This window comes from Mustelus asterias, chromosome 8 (genome assembly GCF_964213995.1).
Source record: "Mustelus asterias chromosome 8, sMusAst1.hap1.1, whole genome shotgun sequence".
Taxonomy (NCBI): Eukaryota; Metazoa; Chordata; class Chondrichthyes; order Carcharhiniformes; family Triakidae; genus Mustelus; species Mustelus asterias.
The window spans coordinates 56,372,706-56,392,831 of NC_135808.1; the positions used below are offsets into that span (position 1 = coordinate 56,372,706).

The 20,126-nt window shown below is 40.4% G+C and overlaps 1 protein-coding gene across 1 annotated transcript in view; it reads right to left on the reverse strand.

Annotated features, from left to right (window-relative positions):
- atf6 (activating transcription factor 6) overlaps nucleotides 1-20,126 on the reverse strand; it is a 349,485-nt gene that overhangs the window by 159,701 nt on the left and 169,658 nt on the right. Inside the window, exon 14 of the mRNA XM_078218025.1 lies at nucleotides 19,435-19,546. Within this exon, the coding sequence (XP_078074151.1) occupies nucleotides 19,435-19,546 (112 nt within the window). The remainder of the gene's footprint in view (nucleotides 1-19,434; nucleotides 19,547-20,126) is intronic.

Genomic DNA, 20,126 nt, shown 5'->3' on the forward strand with positions numbered 1-20,126 from the left:
CCAAGGACAATCAAGAAGCTTAACACCATCCAAGGTAAAGCTGGCTACTTAATTGGTACCTCATCCACCACTTTAAACATTCACCACCATAAATATACAGTGGCAATGTGTACCATCTACAAGATGCACTGCAGCAACTCCCCAAGGCTCCTTCGACAGTACCATCCAAACCGATGACCTCTACTATCTAGAAGTTCGAGGGTATTGAATGCATGGGAACAGCATCCACCTGCATTCCCCTCTAAACCATTTGCTACCAAATGGTAGCAAAAGGTATTTGCTACCAAATAAACTTGTTGGACTTTAACCTGGTGTTGTGAGACTTCTTACTTGGAACTATGTCGCCATTCCTTCACTGTCACTGGGTCAAAATCCTGAAACTCACTTTCTAACAGTGCTGTCAGTGTATCTACACCACACGGACTATAGTGGTTCAGGCAGCAGCTGCCAATTAGAGCTTCTCCATGGCAAGTGGACGTGGACAATAAATGCTGGCCGAGCCAGCACATCCCATGAAGGAATAATTAAAAACACTCCTATCAATAATGGACTTCACACTTAAGTTGCCAGTGTCTTTTCCAAATCCTGTCTCTGAGCAGAATGTTGTTCTACAAATCTCAGACTATTGTTTGACTACTTATTAGTGAGGAAGTGTTAAATAAAAATAAGAATATTTCAACTGATTGCCTGTGATGGAAGTGGAAAAAGTATAACAGAAAGAAATTTTATACAACCTGGCAGTGCAATTGCCAGATTTCACAATAAATTCTCTGAACACGTATGTTGGAGTATTTGGGTAAATTGGAGAAATGTACAGCATAAAATGATGCAAAGTGCTATAACTGATGTGCTTTATTTTACACTTGACAGACACCTTGATGTTGATACTTGATTATATGTAACTTAGAAAGTTCAGGGTTAAGGTAATCAGTTTTTAAATTTCAGCCCAAAAGTAACACGAAAGAAGCAGATTTGTTTTTGATGTACAGCAGGTTGTAGATGGAGACTGTAAAATGTCATGTGGTTCTTGCCAAGTCCTACATATCTGATGCACAATTTTCAAGCTCAACCATGTTGATGTGTCAAAAGCAGCAGACAAACCAAATAATGTTTCAGCGGAGTCTCAAGAACTCTGAAAGATTTATGACATTTTAAATCTTTACTGTAGGTCTGTTTGATGAGGTATTCAAATGCCAGGTAAATTACTCATGTTCATGAAATAAGGATTAAACTTGCTGAAACAATTGGGAGGAAATTTGCTTTTTCAGAACCCCTTTAAGAAGGACAATGAGAAGTTGAGATAACATGCCAAGAAATTTGAAACTTAATTTTGCCATTTAATACCAGATGGACTTTGGAGGAGGAGGAAGAGTGTTAAACACAGACACAAACTGGGACTTGAGTGATAACAATGATGAATTAGGTCAACTAACATGATTTAGTCTTCACATTGATTGGATATTATTACAAGCAGGCGTGTAATGATTGTGATTGCTTTCAATATCTGTACCTTATGAATGATGTAACCTTAATCAATAGCTATGAATGGACAGAGATAACTTCTATACCTTGATTGGTATATGCTAATTACTTAATCAAACTTGAAACTATAACTGCTTGTGTATTCCTGAATCCTGGACTCTGGCTAGTTATCGGTTCTGACCAGTGTCCTCGCTATATAGCTTGAATTAAAACATCTGTATAAGAACACTCCTGAACTTGGTCTGGTGACTTGAGGGTAAAGTTGCAATAAATTTAAAGGCTGAACATCAAAGCCTGCAACATGCAAGAATAATTATGGTGGTATCTGGGATATTATATGTATGGTATGATTCTGTGAGTTTGACCATGTCAGGTTGTTGATTCACTCGTCAGTGAGATAGTTATCTCAATTTTGACACAAGATCCAAAAGTTAGCAAGGATGAATTTGCAGTGTTGACAGGGCTGGGTTTGACTGTTGTCATTTCCAGTGCCTAGGTCAATGCAGGGTGCTCTGTCCCAGTTTCATTCCTTTCTGTTCCGTTTATAGTGGCTAAATAGAACTGTGTGGCTTGCTAGGCCATTTCAGAGGGCATTTAAGAGTCAACATATTGCTGTCAGTCTGGTTTCCTTCCCTAAAGGACATTAGCAAACAGATGGGTTTTTACTACAATCGACAATTGTTTCAGAGTCATCATTAGACTTTTAATTCCAGATATTTTATTGAGATTGCCATTGTGGAATTTGAACTCCGATTCCCGGAAGGTAACGTCAGCGACTTTATGAGAGATTACAAATCTGAAATGTTGCATTTCATTTAAACTCTCATATGAGCATTACCAAAACACTATTTCTGCTCAAACTGTTAAGAAGATTTATGGGGTTCAGGTTGACTGCAGTAACTCCCCAGGTCTCTAGATTACTAGTCAAGTGACAGAAGTGGTCAGAAGTGGGGATGTTTGCCGATGATTGCACAATGTTCAGCACTGTTCACGACTCCTCAAATATGTTCAAATGCAACAAGACCTGGACAATATCCAAGCTTGGGCTGACAAGTGGCAAGTCACATTCACACCACACAAATGCCAGGCAATGACCACCACCAATATGAGACAATCTAACCATTGCCCCTTGACACTCAATGGTTTTAGCATCACTGAATCCCCTACTGTCAACATCCTTGGGGTTACCATTGACCAGAAATTCAATTGGATTCACCACATAAACAAGGTAGCTACAAGAGCAGGTCAGAGGCTAGGAATACTGCGGCAAGTAACTCATCTCCTGATTCCCCAAAGTCTATCCACCATCTACAAGGCACAAGTCAGGAGTGTGACGGAATATCCCCACTTGCCTGGATGGGTGCAGCTCCAACAATATTCACCATCCTGACTTGGAAATATATCACCGTTCCTTCGTTGTCGCTGGGTCAAAATCCTGGAAGTCCCTCCCTAATGGCATTGTGGGTCAACCCACAGCATGAGGACTGCAGAATTTCAAGAAGGCAGCTCACCACCACCTTCTCAAGGGCAACTAGGGATGGGCAATAAATGCTGGCTGGCCAGTCAGCGACACCCATGTCCCACAAATTAATAAAAAAAAGTGTGCCACCATCTCCCCTTGTAAGCCAATTATTGTTTGACATTTAGGTCAACTTAAGATAAGAGACATAGCTTAAAAGAAGGCATTACTTAAGGTTAAGACAATTTGTATAATTAACTAAAACCAATGGTGTTAGCGCTTATTTCATTATTACCAAACTCTTAACCAATTGGTGATTTCCAGCAACCCAGCACAATATCTTTTACATATAAAATAAAGGTTTTGAGAAGCTATGTCCGTTAACATGTTACCCATTTTTAGATTTATCACTTCACATCTTGGCTGATCATCCAAGGAGAGCTGTGAGAAGCCTGTTTAAATGTTGAAGTTAAGCTTTCTTCTCTTACAGTTAATTATTGCTACTTACTGTTAATTGACATTTTGCTTTTTATCTTTATGATTTGTTATCTTTTCATGGTTAATAAACCTTTTGAAATCACCATTGAAAGAGTTCATTCTTGCCCGATGGTCAAGTCTTGTAGGACATGATTTGATTTATAATTGGGGAGTTACTGCAGACAACCCAAACGCAATAAGTCTTAACCATTTGAGCAGAAATAGTATTTTGGTAAAGTTCATATGCGAGTTTAAATGAAACGCAGCATTTCAAAGATGCCCAGGTTATGTGGATTGGCCATGGGAAATGTGTGGGATTACGGGGATAGGGCCTGGGTACATTACTGTCAGAAAGTCGGTGCAGACTTGATGGGCCAAATGCCCTCTTCCATGATTTCAGATTTATAACCTTAACTGAAGTGGCTGTCATCATCTTCAAGACAGAACCCTCAGGCAATGTATAGAACTGTCTTGAACAAGACACTTGTAAAAGACTGGAAATAAACTGCCTCTAATTAGAATTAAATTTGAATGGTGAGGAATCCAAATTCCTCCTGGGTACTTAAATATTGCTAGCACCTTTGCAGTATACTGACAGCAAGTTCAGGTGACCAAATTGACACAAACACTGAGAATGGACATGGACGCAATGGGGAAAAATGGCCACCTTCTAAATCCTTAATGATTCCATGACCTTTGACCTCTCATTATTCATCAAGACCCACTCCTTTGATGTAGTCAAGGTCAAATGTATCCAGTCCATTCACAAACAACTGCTATTGAACTCCAGACCAATGCAGCATCAGTAGGCAGCTGTGCAGGACCGGTAGCACCTCAAAGCATATGCACAAAAGCAATGTAGCAATAGTACCAAGGAGACAGTAGGAAATTGCATTACACAAAGGGATGTCTGTCAAACTGTTGCACATTTTTGTGCTCATCCATGAAAGAAAAGCACACTAACTTACAGCTCGCTCTTTCATTACACCTTTTGCATATGTATAATTCTTTCAATTGAAAGCTTTGGTACACTGACAATTTGCAAGGATTTTACATGTTTTGTTATTGTAATACAACCAAAGTGCATAATATGGAAACTCGAGATCAATAATGGGCATGTGCTGAACATGGGAACATGCAGTGTACAAATCAGCAGCTACCTTTCCTACATTCCACAAGTGGCATGCCTCTCGTGTCTCTAAAGCACTTAGGGGCATTCCGAGGTTGTGAAATGCAATCACTTTTTTTTCCTTTAAATCAGAATCATAGCTTATTGAAGTTGAAGTGTTATAATTCACATCTGACAGTTTGCACTGTTTTTAGCTATGGAACAGTTGTTACTGATAAAGAATTTCAATGGGTTAAAGAGATGCAGGCTGCGACAAGCAGTAGCCTCGCCTGCAGAACAGCACAAGCTGTTCAAATCTCTTTGATTTGGTTTTGTGAAACCTCCAACCAAACTAAAAATGAAGCATCCTGCAAACTTGAACCAATTACTTTTCCTCGCCAAATTCTGCTTTGCTTTATTTAAAAAGCGGTTAATAAATCACTGGAGTAATCTGTCTTACTGTACTTCGTGCAGTTCTAATCAATATAAACCAGGCAGCAGAGAGATAAGAGATTTACAAACTGCAGTAGAAATAATACAAACATAAAATCAAGTTTTAAGTTTTTACAGTTTAGCTGCAGTCCCCAATAAATGCCACACTCCTGATAAATTGGGCCTATTAAAGTTGCACGCTTTACATTACAAAATTAGGAAACAATCTTTTAGGATGGGAATAGAGGGATATGATCCCCGGAAGGGTAGGGGGTTTTAGTTAAGTCGGGCAGCATGGTCGGTGCAGGCTTGGAGGGCCGAAGGGCCTGTTCCTGTGCTGTAATTTTCTTTGTTCTTAAGAGCCAGACAGTGAGTGAACTGAACATTTAAGTTGAAAACAGGCTTGCTAAGAGACTTTATTCAGGACTTTTTAAAGGTCTTTCTAGGCAAAGTAGAGGGATGGAAAAAAAGTTGCAGATTTATTCCTCTCACACTGGGCTCAAGAAGATGCACTACGATCAGCTCTCTGGCTGAAGTGTATTTCTGGATGAATGTAAGCTTCAGACATTGGTGCAAGTCTCCTGGCTTTCACTGAGAAATGGGAAATGAACAGAACTCCTTCAACGAAATTACCCAAATAAATCTATCAAGCCTGAAATATCCTGGTCAGATAGTAACTTGATGTCATTCAAAATATAGTCAAATCAGGACTAAAATTACAGAGAAGCCATGGTAAAATTTGAATTCAGATATTTGTGACGTGCCTAAATTCTCTGGATTTATCCTCACACCTGATCGTTTGTGCTCAGCTCTTTAGTTTCTGATCAATTACCAATAGTTCTCTCTCTCTTGTCTTGCTCCCTCCCTTAGTGCACTCTCTCTCTTTCCTCCCACACATTGTGCTTCATGTTTGCTTCCTCACTTGCGCTACTGTTCTCGGATTTTGTTTTGTCTAAATTCTCTCTTTCTTGTACATTTTTGCAACTGTAGGCAGGCAGGGCATCAGAGTCAGGCACATAGCTGTGACAGCATCAATATTTGATGTCAGAGAAATGGAGGCGAGTAGCAGCAAACTCGAGGGAAAACAAGTTTTCACAATTTAACTGCTTCAGCCCTGGAATCATTCCAGTCAATCTGTGATGTATCCCTTCCAAATCTTCTGTTCTGCTGTTCATTGTACAAAACTGAATGCAGCATTCAAAATGTAGTTTGAACAAAGTTCTGTATAACTAACATCACTTTCGCCTTATTTCCAGCCCCTTTGAAATAAGGGCCAATATTCCATTCGTCTTTTTGAATCCACTTTGTATCTGTCCACGAACGTTTGTAGATTTGTTTCCATGTACATACTCTTTCCTCTTCCACAGCTGCTTGCCCCTCACCATTGAGAGCTCATGGTGAAGGGGGTAACATATTGGCATGGGTAGAAGGTTGGCTGGCTAACAGGAAACAGAGAGTAGGCATAAAATAAAAGCAAATTACTGCGGCTGCTATAATCTGAATCAAAAACAAAAATGCTGGAAAATCGAAGCAGGTTGGACAGCATCTGTGGAGAGAGAACAGAACTGACATTTGAAGTCTGGATGACTCTTCAGAGTTTTTGTTAGAACAGGCATAAATGGATGATTTTCTGTTCGCAAGATGGAACGGGTGGTGCGCCACAGTTATCAGTGCTAGGGCCTCAGCTGTTTACAATTTATTTTTAATGATTTGGATGAAGGGACCGAAGGAATGTGTGCCAAACTTGCTGAAGACGCAAAGATAAAATCCCTACAGTGTAGAAGAAGCCATTCAGTCCATCGAATCTACACTGACTCTCTGACAGAGAGAATCAGAGACCCAGGCCCTCTCCCCCCATCCTATCCCTGTAACCTCACACATTTACCATTCATCAAGCCTCCACATCTTGGGACACTAACGAGCAATTTAGCACAGCCAATCCACCTAAACTGCACATCTTTGGACTGTGCGAGGAAACCAGAGCACCTGGAGAAAACACACAGAACATGCAAACTCCGCATAGATAATCACCCAGGCTGGAATTGAACCGGGTCCCTGGGACTGTGAGGCTGCAGTGTTAACCGCTGTGCCACCATGCTGCCCTAAGGAAAGTAAGTCGTAAAGGGGACATAAGGAGACTACAAAAGGATATAGATAGGTTCAATCAGTGGACAAAGATCTGGCAAAAGGAGTACTCAGTGGGAAATTGTGAAATTGTCCATTTTATTATCTAAATGCTGAGAGGGTGCAGAACCAAGATGCAGATGGATCTAGGTTAATAAGCAGCTACAGCAGATAATTAGGAAAGCAAATACAACTAAATTGTTCATTGAGGGGGCAAATAAATGCAAGAATAGGGAGATTTTGCTTCAGTTTTCCAGAGCATTGTGAGACCAGATATAGAATATTTTGTGCAGTTTTGGTGCTGACACCCAGATTCCTGAGATGACCTTCGCTCATACTTCAACTTTTCCTTCCTTATTAATTTTTTTGGTCATCCTTTGCTGTTCTGTATATTCTGTCCAATCTTCTTACCTTCCAGTTTTTGCACAATTATATGTTTTTTTCTTTAAGTTTGATACTATCTTTAATCTTTTGAGTTAATCATGGATGGTGCATCTGTCCCTTAGACTTTTTCTTACTCATTGGATCTATCTATTCTGTGTATTCTGAAATGTCCCTTAAATGTTTTCCAGTGCATCTCGATTAACGTATCCCTTAACCTAATTTGGCAATTCACTTTAGCCAGCTGCTTTCATGCCTTCATAATTGCCCTTATTTAAGTTTAAAAGCACACTCAGACCCACTCTTCTCACCCTCAAACTGAAAATAAAATTCAATCATATTATGGTTGCTGCTACCTTGGGGGTACCTTTATTATGAAATCATTAATTTATCCCATCTCATTGCACAATACCATGCTTAGTAGATCCTGCTCTCTGGTTTGTGCCAGAACATGCTATTCTAAGAAACTATTGCGAAAACATTCTATGAGGCACCTTTGCCATCTTTGACTAAAATCTCCCGTGACTATCACTGTGCCTTTCTGACAAGTTCCCAATATTTCTTCTTTTATGCTCCACCCTATCATGTGGTTACTCTTAGGAGGCCTGCACATGACTCCCGCAAGTGACTTCTTGCCTTTACCATTTCTCATCTCTATCCAAACCATTTGCACATCCTGGTTTCTTAAAAACTTAGATCATCCCCCTCTATTGTTCTTACACCAGAATTAATTAACAGAGCCACCTATCTTTGCCTCGCTTTCTGTCCTTCCCAAATGTCCTATACCCTTCGATACTCAGGTCTCGGTCCTACAGTCATGCCTCTGCAATGGCTATCAAATTGTTCATATTTATTTCTATGTTCTCTGTGCTCTGTGAATTCAGATACAGAGAATTAAGTTTGACCTTTTATTCTTTTTATAACCTCGAGTCTCATCTGTTGATTCATTGTTAGATTCACACACTCCATCCCTTCCTGTCACAGTCAGTTTTTCATTTCCTGTAATAATACCTTTCTCTTTTGCCTTTTCTCTATTCTTTGACTTATCATATCTTCCAAAATGTGATCCCTTGCTTCCTGTACTTAGGTTAAAACCCTCTTTACTGGCCTAATTATGCAAACTCGCTCGAACACTGATCCAGGCACAGTTCAGGCATTAACGGTCCCAACAATCACTATTTTTCAACTCACTTAAAACCCTTGTCCTTTTGTAACCTCTTTTTCCCATCTGCAACATTACTGTGCCTCCTAGTTTAAATTAAAATGCAAGCTTGGATATCCAACTTTGCATTCCTCCATTTATATCATTAACATATACAATGAAAAGCTCAAGCTTCAGAACAGATCCCTGGAGTCTGCCACTTGGAACATCTCTCCAGAGTGCATCATCTTAATCACTACTAGACCTGTCTTACAACCAATGTCATCTATAAATAAATTTCCTCCATTCAAAAAAAGTGTTAAAATTTTCAAAGCTACATCTCCTTGTTTCCTCACGGCAGAGCATATACTATTTAACAAGATATATTTTTGTCCTGTGTGTTGATAATTGGGTGAAGCAAAAGACAGAGAAAGGATGATGATGATGCAGGGGGTAAATCTATTTATAACTAAAATGGTTCCAGAGAAATTATCGAGAGAGAAAACACTTCTTTTTCGTAGTATTACTCATACCATAGATAATTGTCTAGAAATTGATGAATGCAAAGTTTATGAAGCACATGTACTCTCCTGCAGCAATACACTGACTATAAACTCAGTGGGATTGCTGCTTTTGCAAGCTGCTTCTGAATTTTTAAACTTGTTAAAGAGAGAGAGATTTGCATTTATGGTACTTTTCACAAGAACAGCACATTCCAAAGCACTTTACGGCCAACCAAGTACATTTTTTCAAGTGAAGTCACCTTTGTAACAACAAACATTGCAGATCATGCACTTGTTTCCATTACAATTCTACAACCTAATGTCTCTGCCTGGCCTCCTTCATATCTGACTGCAGACCCTACAGTGTTATAGTTGGCTCTTAACTGTCCTTTGACTAACTCAACCCGGTCGAGTGAGTCACTTAGTTCTGTCAAATGGAGATAAAAAATTATAAAAATAAAAACGGATGGACCACTCAATAGTGACCTAGGCCCTAGCTTGACGAAGACTCACCAAATTCAGTTAACTTTGCAAAGTCCTCATTGTAAGCATCTCAGGACATGTGACAAATTTAAGACAGCTGACAGATTAGCGAAGTAATAACCCAACGAAAATGTCAGCCATGGTTAGGAGCACTCTTGCCTTTGGGTACGAGGATTGTGAGTTCAACTTCCACTTCAGGACATGAGCATAAAGATCGAGGATATACAATTGCCATATCTCTAACGAGCTGTTCTTGAACATTTACAACAAGCGTAGCATCAAGGAGCCCGAGTTAAATTGAAGTCAATGGGAATCACAGTGGGGGAAAACACTCCACTGGCTGGTTTTATATCTGACATGAAAATCGCTGCAGTTGATCGAAGCCAATTATCTCAGCCCAAGGACATTGCTGCAAGAGTTCCTGAGAGCAGTGTACTCAGCCCAACCATCATAACAAACTGTAGAATGAATAAAGCAAGGAAGGAGGTTGCTTGGTTTGTTGTGTCCATATCTTCTCCCTGCAAGAGCAATTCAGCAATTCCTGACCCTCTCCCCTGAAAATTTTTCCCTGTGGGTGCTTGTCCAGTTTCCTTCTGCCTCTACCACTCGTTCAAGCAGTGCATTCCAGGATATCATCATTCACTGGGTAAAAAAGCTTCAAATCTGTGGAATTAAAAGCTAGTCTTAATAATGACTACCCCGAAACTATAATTGGTTTTTGGAAAAACCGATCTGGTTCACTTAGGTCCTTTAGAGAAGGTAATCAGTCACTCTTGGCTGGTCTGGCCTACCTGTGACTCCAACTTCATTGCCATGTGGTTGACTGTTAACTGTCCTCTGATATGACTGAACAAGCCACTTAGTTCAAGGGAAATTAGGGATGCATAACAAATGCTGGCCTTGCCAGCGATGCGCAAATCCCATGAAAGAAAACAAAATCACATAATTCTATCTTGGCTTAATTCAAATTTTTCCAGCGTCTGCTTGTATTTCAGATTTCCAACATTCACAGTATTTTTCCTTTTTATTGATCTCATTGTGTGTGCAAAAAGCCGTTTGCCAACCTAAAAAATAAAAATGCATTTCAAATGAAGTGTGGAATGCTTTGAGTTACTTGACTAATGGAGCTAGGTGTGATTTAAAATCAAATTAAAAATGTTTAAGGTACAATTTCTGAATTTCAGTCTGTCATAAATACTTTCTATGGTTCAGTGTTGACAGTGGTTCCCTGAAGCAACCTGAAGGCCAACTTTTACAAACTTAAATTCACCATCACTGCCGTGTATCTATTAGGGAGCAGAACCGTCCATTGTCCTTGTGTTTTGAGACAATCTGCTGTGACTTGCACCTGTGTCCTGCAGGAATCTCCGTAACGGTGGACTCCAAAGTTTCCATCAGGAGAGATGAAATCTGATTCAAAACACAACTTGCTTGATTCCCAATAGGAAAACAAAGAAAATGCAATTAATGGGAATTCCTCAGTACAAATCAGTAGATATGTGTTCATGCACATCTCGATAAAATAATGAACGTTGAAACAAAAGCCCACTCCCTTTGAGTTATTTTACTCAAATTAAACCACACATCTATCCACACCCTGTCTTACTACCTCGGTCTTCTCTCTTGTACAGCTTTCAGATACTTTTTGTCTCTAGGCTTACTATTTTCTAAAAAAAAATCAGTCCCTTGGACCCCACATATTGAAAAAAAGATTTCAATACCCAACTACAACTCACCTTTCCTAGAATGAGGCATAATCGTGAATTGTCAATTGCTTCGTCATGGTGAGGAAAAAAACCTGTTATTTTGTACATTTTTAAAATCACCTCTCCTCTCCTCTGGTCCCACAACAATAGCACAGGAACACAGGAGCAAGAGTACACACTCTGCCTGTTGAGCCTGCTCCACCAGTCAAGTAGATCATGACTGATCATTAACCTCAATGCCACTTTCCCACACTTCCCCATATCCCTTGACGTCATAAATATCCAGAAATCTATCAATTTTGGTCTTGAACATGCTCAATGATTGACCTTCCACAGCCTTCTGGGATAGAGAATTCAAAAGGTTCACCACACTCTGAGTGAAGGAATTGCTTCTCAGCTCAGTCCAAAATGGTCTGGCCCTTATCTGGTTCTGGACTCATCAGCCAGGTGAACAATCCTATCTACTTCTACACTGTCATGTGCTCTAAAAATTTAATAAGTTTCAATGATCACCTCTCATCCTTTAAAATTCTTGAGAATACAGGCCCTGTTTCCTCACTCTCTCCTAATCAGACAATCCCGGCATCCCAGGGGTTAGTCTGGCGAGCATATCCTTCTTTGATAAGGAGAACAAAACTGTATACAAAACTCCAAGTATAGTCTTACTAAGGCGCCATACAATTGTACTCAACTGCCCTTGTGATGAAGACAAACTATCATTTGCCTTCCTTAATGTTTCCTGCATGTCCCTCATGAACAAGAACACCCGGACCCTTTGGACATCCTCTCAACATTATACAAATGCTCTGCCTTTCTGTTTTTTTTTTAACCCAAGTGGATAACTTCACTCTTATTCACACGAGATTCCATCTGCCATATTTTTGCTCATTCACTTAGCCTGTCCATGTCCCCTGGAAGCCTCCCTGCATCGTCCTCAGTTTGCATTCCTACTAGTTTTGTGTCATCAGCAAATTTGGAAATCTTACATTTGGTCTCCACATCCAAATAATTTATGTAGCTTGTGAACAGTTGTTTCCCAGCACTGATCTTTGTGGCATCCCATACCATCTCAAGAATGACCTATTTATTCCTAGTTGCTATTGCCTGTCTGTTAAACAAATCTCAATCCACATCAGTATATTATCCCCAATCTGACTTCCTCACCTCCTGCATGGAACCTTATCAAAATCCTTCTGAACATCGAAATACAACACATGCACGGATTCTCCTTTGTCACTACTTATAGGAGAGTGACGTAGTAATATTGTAACTGGACTAGTACTTTAGACACCCAGGGTAATTATCTGGGGACCTGGGTTTGAATTCCACCATGGCAGATAGTGGAATTTGAATTCAATTAAAGTCTGGAATTAAAAGTCTAATGATGACCAAGAAACCATGGTTGACTGTCATAAAAACCCATCTGGTTCACTAATATCCTTTAGGGAAGGAAATCTGCTACCTTTACCCGGTCTGGCAGGTAGTATTGAGGAGGTGGGGAGGCTGCAGAAAGATTTAGACAGTTTAGGAGAGTGGTCCAAGAAGTGGCTGATGAAATTCAACGTGGGCAAGTGCGAGGTCTTGCACTTTGGAAAAAAGAATAGAGGCATGGACTATTTTCTAAACGGTGACAAAATTCATAATGCTAAAGTGCAAAGGGACTTGGGAGTCCTAGTCCAGGATTCTCTAAAGGTAAACTTGCAGGTTGAGTCCGTAATTAAGAAAGCAAATGTAATGTTGTCATTTATCTCAAGAGGCTTGGAATACAAAAGCAGGGATGTACTTCTGAGGCTTTATAAAGCACTGGTTAGGCCCCATTTGGAGTACTGTGAGCAATTTTGGGCCCCACACCTCAGGAAGGACATACTGGCACTGGAGCGGGTCCAGCGGAGATTCACACGGATGATCCCAGGAATGGTAGGCCTGACATACGATGAACGTCTGAGGATCGTGGGATTATATTCATTGGAGTTTAGGAGGTTGAGGGGAGATCTAATAGAAACTTACAAGATAATGAACGGCTTAGATAGGATGGACGTAGGGAAGTTGTTTCCATTAGCAGGGGAGACTAGGACGCGGGGGCACAGCCTTAGAATAAAAGGGAGCCACTTTAGAACAGAGATGAGGAGAAATTTCTTCAGCCAGAGAGTGGTAGGTCTGTGGAATTCATTGCCACAGAGGGCTGTGGAGGCCGAGACGTTGAGCGTCTTCAAGACAGAAATTGATAAATTCTTGATTTCTCGAGGAATTAAGGGCTATGGGGAGAGAGCGGGTAAATGGAGTTGAAATCAACCATGATTGAATGGTGGAGTGGACTCGATGGGCCGAATGGCCTTACTTCCGCTCCTATGTCTTATGGCCTCCATGTGACTCCAGGCCCACAGCAAAGTGGTTGACTCTTAAATGCCCTCTGAAGTGGCCGAGCAAACCATTCAGTTCAAGGCCAATAAGGGATGGGCAATAAATACATGCTGGCCCAGCTCACGTTGCCCAAATCCCCTGAACGAATGAAAAAAGTAACACCCTCAAAACAACTTCAAGATGTTTGTCAAACATGAATTCCCTTTCATAAATCCATCTTCAATGCAAAATATCATTATTTTTCCAGGTGTCCACACCCTTTATCCTAAAGCTTTTCCATAAGACCATAAGACATAGGAGCGGAAGTAAGGCCATTCGGCCCATCGAGTCCACTCCACCATTCAATCATGGTTGATTTCAACTCCATTTACCCGCTCTCTCCCCATAGCCCTTAATTCCTCGAGAAATCAAGAATTTATCAATTTCTGTCTTGAAGACGCTCAACGTCTCGGCCTCCACAGCCCTCTGTGGCAATGAATTCCACAGACCTACCACTCTCTGGCTGAAATGGCTTTCCCATTACAAACATCAAAGTAATGGGCCTGTAGTTTCCCCCCCCCCCCCCCCTTCTTAAATAGTGGGGTTATATTTGCTACTTTCCAGTTTGCAGGAACCTTGACAGAATCTACAGAATTTTGAAAGGTGCACCAATGCATCCACTATCTGTACAGAAACCTCCTCCAGCACTCTGCAATGTAGATCAAGTCCAGGGGATTGATCACCCTCGAGTCCAATTAACTTTGAGCATTACTTCCTTATGCATGCTAAATTGTTTGTTCCTCATTTTCACAAACCCTTTGATTTCCTAGTATTTCTGGAAGATTTTCTGTATCTTCCTTCTTGAAGTAACTTTAGTTTCTCGGCCAATCCCCTATTCTCCAGTATAAATTCTCCTGTCTGCCTATAATAGACCCACATTCATCCTTCATAGAATCATTTGCTAATTTATTCCTTTTCACATACCTAAAGAAACTTTACAGTCCGTCTTTATGTTTCTTGCTAGCTTGTATTTGTGTTCTCTTTTCCCTTTCTTCATCAGTTTCTTAGTCATCCTTTGTTTGATACTAAATTGCTCCCAATCCTTAGGGTTACCACTTTTTCTGGCAACTTTATAAGCCATTACATTTGATCATTGGAGCTGTCTTGATATGGTAATGAATGTCTTCTTGCTCACAACCCATTTTAGAAGAGCTGATGTCCATTACTTTACACAAAAAGCCAAAGGATCCTGAATTATGACAGTGGACACTGCAATATTGTTCTGCCAGTCTTCTAAAAGGTGGTTCCTCCATAGTTCCCATTTCCTCCAAAATAATGACAAATTAAATGATCAGAGAGGAAAGCAACATGCCAACTCATCCAACCCACCTTGAAGTTGACAATCACATACAAAGTTGAGCTTTCTGATAATTTATTTCGAGTACAATACCAAATCCCAGGTAATTGAATACATCTCAATGTAGTGTACACTTTCAAGCAAATAAAATTCACTCCCCTGGCAAATCTGTTAATCTCCCAAACTTGTTTGGACAATATCCAATCTTGAAAAGCACATTTTAATTTCTCATTTGACTCGTATTTCTCAATAAGTTTCAACTATCTCAGTGAGAGATCATTTTACACTTCAAGTGTTTTGTTTCCAATTTCAAATTAATCACAAAAGCTATTGATCTTCAGCAGGTTTTATGAATTGCATTTTGGAAACTGCTTTTTAAATGTTTATTGCTTCAGGATTGAGAATAAAGTCAACATGTCCACACAGTAACAATATTTATCATATAAAGAACTCACTCAACTTAAATATTAACTTCACTTGAGAGCCGTCTTGAGAGTCAGAAATTTGGAATGCGAGTATATTTTTGGTATTACCGATTGCATTATTGCTTGGACCTGACCAGCCACTGTTCAATGTAGTGCAAATATACCACCTGAACACAATAAATTATCTACGAGTTATTTACAAACACTACAGTTCAATGCACTGTAGCTGCCAGATGATGCACGTGCGTCCATTCAAATACCATCAGTCATCTCAAGTGAAAAACGTTTCTCATACTGACTTGCACTGACCATTCAATAACTTTGTACAGTATGACATCATCTTGATTAGATGCTGTTCCAAAAAGTTGCATTTATATCCCACCTTTAATGATTTAAAAAATCCCAAGCAACTTAGCGACAAAATCAAACAAAAACTAAAACTGAGTCAAAGGAGGAGATATTCGGGAGGTGACTAAAATCTTGGTTAAACAGATAGGTTTTAAAGTGGGTCTTAGAAGCCAATAGTTCGAGATGATCATCATTTAATATACAATTCAAATGGTAAAGGATAAAGAGGAATTCTATAGTGAATGGATGTGGTAATGTACCTGTCGGGGATAGCAGCACGCCATCACTTAAAGGAAAGTGTGTCATATGATCCAGCCTCAGTTTCACTTCAGTTTGGAGCAGAACACAAGCACACAGCTTTGATGCCTTCAAGCTTTCTATCCAATCATATATGTTTTCATGCCCAGAACTAATAAATGAACCCACACGGTAGCACAGTGGTTAGCACTGCTGCTTCACAGCACCAGGGATCTGGGTGCGATTCCTGGCTTGCGTCACTGTCTGTGTGGAGTTTGCACATTCTCCCCGTGTCTGTGTGGGTTTCCTCCGGGTACTCCGGTTTCCTCCCACATTCTGAAACACATTCTGCATTGACCCGAACAGGCGCCGGATTGTGGCAACTAGGGGAATTTCACAGTAACTTCATTGCAGTGTTAATGTAAGCCTTACTGGTGACTAATAAATAAATTAAAGTTCTTCCTCCCTTTCCTTCCTCTCCCTCCCTTCCTCTCTTTACATGATGTGTTTTATCTAGGATTGCTGGAAAACATTATTATGATCTAAGTGGAAAATCTTGTCCATTTTCCAGCATTATCAAATCTCAGTCAAGGTAAGCAGCACAGCTCAATTAAATAAAATAAATAAACAACGTGTTTGCACAATCCCTCATCGGTGACTGCTGCTTTTATATCATTGTTAACGCGCATGACATGTTTAATTACGCACGTGCAGATTCCCAACGTTCTTCTGCCATCATTACCATCAAAATCCAGGCCATTACTTATACAACAATATACATGAGGTGAAGGAAAATCAACTTCAAAAAGGGCTGGTTAAGGCGGGTGGGCTGAGGCGGTGATTGGCAGAGAATGTGTCAACTAATATTGGACATAAAAAGTAACTTTGCTGACTGGACAGTATGAAGTACAGTTTTTCACCAGGATCTTTGATGGAGATTTGTTTCGCAAAGGAAAAAGTGAAAAAGAGTGCCAGTTCACCCCAATGCATCAGTTCACAAAATGCTGTTAACATAAAGTTGTCCAATGCTCTGGTCTGCCTGAAATTCTTCGTCTGATAAAAATCTTGAAGAAATATTTTACAACACCATCACAAATGCTTGTCAAGTGGGTCATTATTTCCAGGATTTAATTGAGCTGTGCTGCTTGCCTTGACTGAGATTTGATAATGCTGGCAAATGGACAAGATTTTCCACTTAGATCATAATAATGTTATCCAGCAATCCTAGATAAAACACATCATGTAAAGAGAGGAAGGGAGGGAGAGGAAGGAAAGGGAGGAACAACTTTAATTCATGCAGCACCCTTCACAACCTCAGAATGTCTTGAAGTACTTTACGGCCAATTAAATGCTTTTGAATTCATTATTATTGTAACGTAGGCAATACAGCAGCCAATTTTACACACATCAAGCTCCCACAAACAGCAATAAAATAAATCGCAACATCTGTCACAATGATCTGCAATATGGGATAAACCTTGTCCAGTACACTGGAGGAAACTCCCCAACTTTTCTTTGAATTGTGCCATGGGGTCTTTCATGTCGATTTGAGAAAGCTGACAACATATAGCTGAATGGGTAGCACTCCTTATGCACTGCGTTAGTAGCCTTGATTTTATGATTAGTTCCTGCACTAGAAGAGACTAGGTGATTCAGAGTTAATCTCAAATATTCCCAATGATCCCCTCAACCATTTTATCTTAATTGATAGTTAATTACCAGAAAAGTTCAGTTCATAACATTTATCAATAGATAGAGCAGGTTCATAATTTCCACCTCTCCAGAAAATGAGGCACCTCAGTTTCTGAGCAGCTGGGGAATGTTTCAGTCTTACTTTCTGGTCGTAACAGATCTCCATCACATGTTCCATTGAAACAGGAGAGTTTTACTGCTCATGAGTTTAACAGTCCTCATAAAAAATATAACAAAAGCAAGGAGGAATGGGTTCCCCAGATGGCACACAATTTGGAAAATAAAATCCGATTCAATAATTTATCCATTAATGGCAAGAAAAGACAGGCTTGCACGTACAGCTTTGCATGTTCATTTGCCTGATGAGGGAATGGCAATCTGGCTCTTCAAACTTTGAAAGGATTCGACCAAGAGTGGACTTTATATAGATGCATGCCAAACATTAGCAGACAAAGGATAACGAAAACACTACCTCCGGGAAATCTGAAACATTTGACCACAAAGGGCATGGGCTGAAACTGGTGAAAAGCTCACATTAGGACTCTAGTTAAAGGCGAAGAGTAACGATCACTTCCAATAATCTCCAAAACAGGATAGTCGATGTGAAAAACATTCACTCCAAACATAATCAGCCAACATGTCTGGCGGGAGAAAAGGGTGCTCTGGACATCTTTCAAGTTGGACAAGCAACATTGCTTAAACGGTTTCATTCATCTGTACTTATGTCACGGTATTGAAAATTGAATTCACTTGCCCATGAGGCAGCTCAGAAATGTCGTGCAAGTCTTGATCATGCCCTACATTATTTCCAGTAAAAAAGAATCAGACCAGTCATTTGGAAGGCAAGTTATGTGAGCCAGCTTTGCCAACATTTACAATGAGTCAAATGCATTGGTGGTGTCATCTCTCACTTAGTCGGCAACATCCGTACTGCAATTACTCACATGGTCTTTCAGGTTCTCACTCAGACTCAAGGGTATCCCAGTCATGTTGAATATCATAGAAATCATAGAAACCCTACAGTGCAGAAGGAGGCCATTCGGCCCATCGAGTCTGCACCGACCACAATCCCACCCAGGCCTTACCCCCACATATTTACCCACTAATCCCTCTAACCTACACATCTCAGGACTCTAAGGGGCAATTTTTTTTTTAACCTGGCCAATCAACCTAACCCGCACATCTTTGGACTGTGGGAGGAAACCGGAGCACCCGGAGGAAACCCATGCAGACACGAGGAGAATGTGCAAACTCCACACAGACAGTGACCCGAGCCGGGAATCGAACCCGGGACCCTGGAGCTGTGAAGCAGCAGTGCTAACCACTGTGCTACCGTGCCGCCCCTAATAGCATGGTCGACCTGAATGCATCCAAATCAGTGACACATACTGGATATAATAGGAAGGGTTCAGTTAAACCATGCAGCATCTTAAGAGCTCTGAAGTTCTGGCCTCTTCAGAACCGTGCCCCCTATCCCTCAAAATAAATCTACACCACAGTTTTTCCATTGCATTGCTAACCTTTCAAAAAAAATGGGTCTCCAAGAAACACTTTGGAACTCTTTGCCTCAGAGGTAGTGGAGGCAGAGTCACTGAATACTTTTGAGGTGGAAGAGATTGATTCTTGTTTGGCAAGGAAATCCAAGATTATCGAGGTAGATGGGAATGGGGAATTCGGAACACAAACAGATCAATCGGCATTTCCGCCATATTTATACACACGTGGAAATTAACACTTACCCTTCGAAATGATATCAAATAGAACGTGTCCCCTCTCCTACGAATGGCTTCAAAAAAATCTGGATAACGTTTGTCTGGAGCATAATACACCTGTAATTCACTTCCTGAGTTTCTGTGAAAGAGAAGAAAGAATTGAACAGGATGTAGCAATGTTGGTCAAGGCCAGATCTGAGGGAATATGTAGTGCAAAGGATTTCAATGTATTAGCTTACAAATATTTTCAATAATAAAATAACTTCAAAAATGTAATCATGGAATGTAACTATCACTGGCAAGACCAGCATTTATTGTCCATTCCCAATTGCCCTTGCAAAGGTAGTGCTAAGCCTCTTGAACTACAGTGATGTGTGTGGTATAGATACACCCACAGTGCAATTAGGAGAGAAGTCCAAGATTTTGACCTGGCAACAAGCAAGGAATGGCGATATAGCTCCACGTTTGTATGGTGTGTGATTTGGGAAAGGATCTTGCAAGAGGTGATATTCTTATGCGTCTGCCATTCTTGTTCCACTGGGTGGTAGAGGTCGTGGGTTTGAAATATCCTGTCAAACAATCTTGGCAAATTATTGCAGTGCATCTTGTAGATGGTTTGCTGCACACTGTGCACCGGTGGTGGATGGGATGCCAATCAATTGGGCTGTTTTGTATTGGATGGCATCAGGCTTCAAGAGTGCTGCATTAATCCCGGTCAA